This window comes from Penaeus chinensis, chromosome 1 (genome assembly GCF_019202785.1).
Source record: "Penaeus chinensis breed Huanghai No. 1 chromosome 1, ASM1920278v2, whole genome shotgun sequence".
Classification (NCBI taxonomy): Eukaryota; Metazoa; Arthropoda; class Malacostraca; order Decapoda; family Penaeidae; genus Penaeus; species Penaeus chinensis.
Genome location: NC_061819.1, coordinates 11,814,364 through 11,816,863, shown reverse-complemented (window position 1 = coordinate 11,816,863; position 2,500 = coordinate 11,814,364). Strand labels below are relative to the sequence as shown.

At 34.9% G+C, this 2,500-nt stretch overlaps 1 protein-coding gene across 2 annotated transcripts in view; it reads right to left on the bottom strand.

Annotated features, from left to right (window-relative positions):
- The window catches only part of LOC125029227 (mitotic spindle assembly checkpoint protein MAD2B-like), a 6,332-nt gene that overhangs the window by 218 nt on the left and 3,614 nt on the right, over positions 1–2,500 (bottom strand). For both annotated transcript variants that reach the window (XM_047619149.1, XM_047619215.1), the window contains exons 4-6: positions 2,479–2,500; positions 2,109–2,277; positions 1–1,182 (exon numbers count right to left, since the gene is read on the bottom strand). The exon at positions 1–1,182 is cut by the window's left edge and continues 218 nt beyond it; the exon at positions 2,479–2,500 is cut by the window's right edge and continues 157 nt beyond it. In XM_047619149.1, the coding sequence (XP_047475105.1) occupies positions 1,039–1,182; positions 2,109–2,277; positions 2,479–2,500 (335 nt within the window). In that variant the 3' untranslated portion in view covers positions 1–1,038. The remainder of the gene's footprint in view (positions 1,183–2,108; positions 2,278–2,478) is intronic.

Sequence of the window (2,500 nt, the reverse complement as noted above, 5' to 3'; positions counted from 1 at the left end):
AAACATTTAGATGCATTCTTGTTGGACACAGAAGTCTCATCTAAATCAGTCTCATATAACATAAATACAAAAACTATTCAGATAAAGTCAACAAGTATAACTTATGTTAGCATGATTCAAATATCAGGTATAGCATTAATGGGTTTTGCTATAAATTAGATTTAGAGCTTCAATATTCACCTTAATTGTACATAATCATTACACTCTTTTTTTTAAGTTATTATTTTCTTTTCAGAATAAGAAAAGCTATAAAAAAGCAAAACTAGAAGTAATTTAATTTGCTTTCAAGCACTTTCTTCCTACCCACAACCTTTTAATTTATAAAAAAAATGTTAAATCTATAATGCTTAATTCATACATATTAAAATAGTATACAGTGTTTGAATTTCCATCAATGCTGTGATCCCTGATGTGGTCTAAATTAGTGCAACAACAACAACAACTGATATCTGGATTCATGGTTAGGGTGTACAAAAGTTAAGTAGCTCTTTAGGTCACATTCATAAATATTTAGTTTCGCTTTTCTTCACCGTGGAAAAATAAGAAAGGTACAGTTTACATTTTCAATACTGTTTCTTCAAACACTTTTACAAAAGACACTGATATGAATATATGATATATCCTGAAAGGACACTATTTGCATTACTCTCAAGATAATGCAATAGTCTCGGAGGGTTTGGTATCTGGCACTTCATTATGAAATAAATAAATCACAGCCTGTCTAACCTAAGTACACACCAGGTACTAATTCATCTCTACTAACATCCGAAACAAATATCTAACAAAACCGGACATCAGACGAATGAAACGTGCTTACCAATGATAAACCACACTATAACACAATAAACTGAACTTTTTATAACCAAAACACACCAAGATTCTATGACATTCCATGGTTAAGGTCATCTAGTAATTCCTAGAACAGAATACAATCAAAATTGCATAAATAAAAAAGTTAAATGGCCTGTCAACCAGACACCCAGACTTAAAATACATGTTGCCCAAAAGATGCAAGCATATATTTTTTTTTTTTTGTTCTTATTCAGATGAAGTGTTTTTGTTGCCACTCTCTTCAACATATAGCTGCATCTTGCAAACCTCCGTCTGTAGGGTCTTGAGGGGGACGATATGTGAGTCTGGAACCTCCACTTGTTCCTTCTCGGCTTCAACCCAGGGGAATTCCTTGGGGTTAGAGCAGGAAGTTAGATTATGGAAGTCAAAGCAAAGGGTTTGTAAATCTGATCAAAGGAGCCATTTTGACTTAAATCTTGACACCTTAGCTCCATGAATTACTAACGCTCAGTTTTATTTTTTTTCTCCTTCTGAGGGTTCAGGTTACTGAAACACTATCAACAGAACATGAAAATTCCAAAGTGTCATAAAATGCATCCCCCAAATTCTGAGCTATCTTTCTTTAAGGTATCAGATATTTCTAAAAGGGCGACCCCCCCCCCCCACACACACACAATTCTAATTATCTTTGGTATAAGAAGTGTACAGAAGAGCAGTTTGTGCATATGAAGTCATATGTAGCCTGCCCCTGATAACAAACACTGCATAAAAGCTGCACCTTGGTTGATGACTGAGCACTAGGTAAAATTAACCTACCCTCTATGATTCAGGTAAGAGTACAATATATCCTGTATGTACACAACTTTTCTGAGCTTTGAATCATACTTCCTTTATATGCTAAACAATTATCTTTAAAGCTATAGCCCTTCCCTCAACACTGCAAGATATCCAAAAAAACTCTCACCAACTTTTATATGGATTTGAAAAGAAAAAGACTATAATAATAATAATATTTTACCTAACAGTGAGATGTTCATGTTGACATAACCAATTAATTACTTTTTAGTATTCATAAACCAAAAACTCAAAGCTGATGATAATAATAACAAATGGAATATAGCCATACTTAAAGAAAGATACACTTATCACGAATTCCACAGAATGCTGTCTACCAAAAATGATAACATATATTACCAAAATGCAAAGAACTTATAGAACACTAAACTGGAGACAGAACCACAGCTATCCGAAATGCTTTAGCATACATACATCATCCTACAAAATAAGACATACCCAATACTAGGACCCTCCCTTACCTGATGCTGCTGATCAGTACTCATTGCATTTGGCACATGCTCAGGAACATGAATCTGCATAACAAAGGAGCAGCCGGAGGGGAGAGGCTGAAGCAAGGAGTCACTGATGCTGAGTTTGAGGCAAAAGGCTCTCAAAGCTTCTTCCATGCAAGTCAGCTGGGGATCCTGTCTGTGGAGGTAAATCCTATGGAGGTTACCCTACTTCAGCTTTGCTTTCAGAATTGAATATTTTAATTGAGATGGGAAATATAGCAAATACTTAATATAGAGAGAAAGAGAAGTTAGAGGTAGGAGAGTAAGAACAGAAAGAAGAGAGAGAATATTCATCACACAAACAAAATGAGAAGCACCAGCTAAAGCTCTTCAGTACCTGATGTCGTGAGGTTTTATTG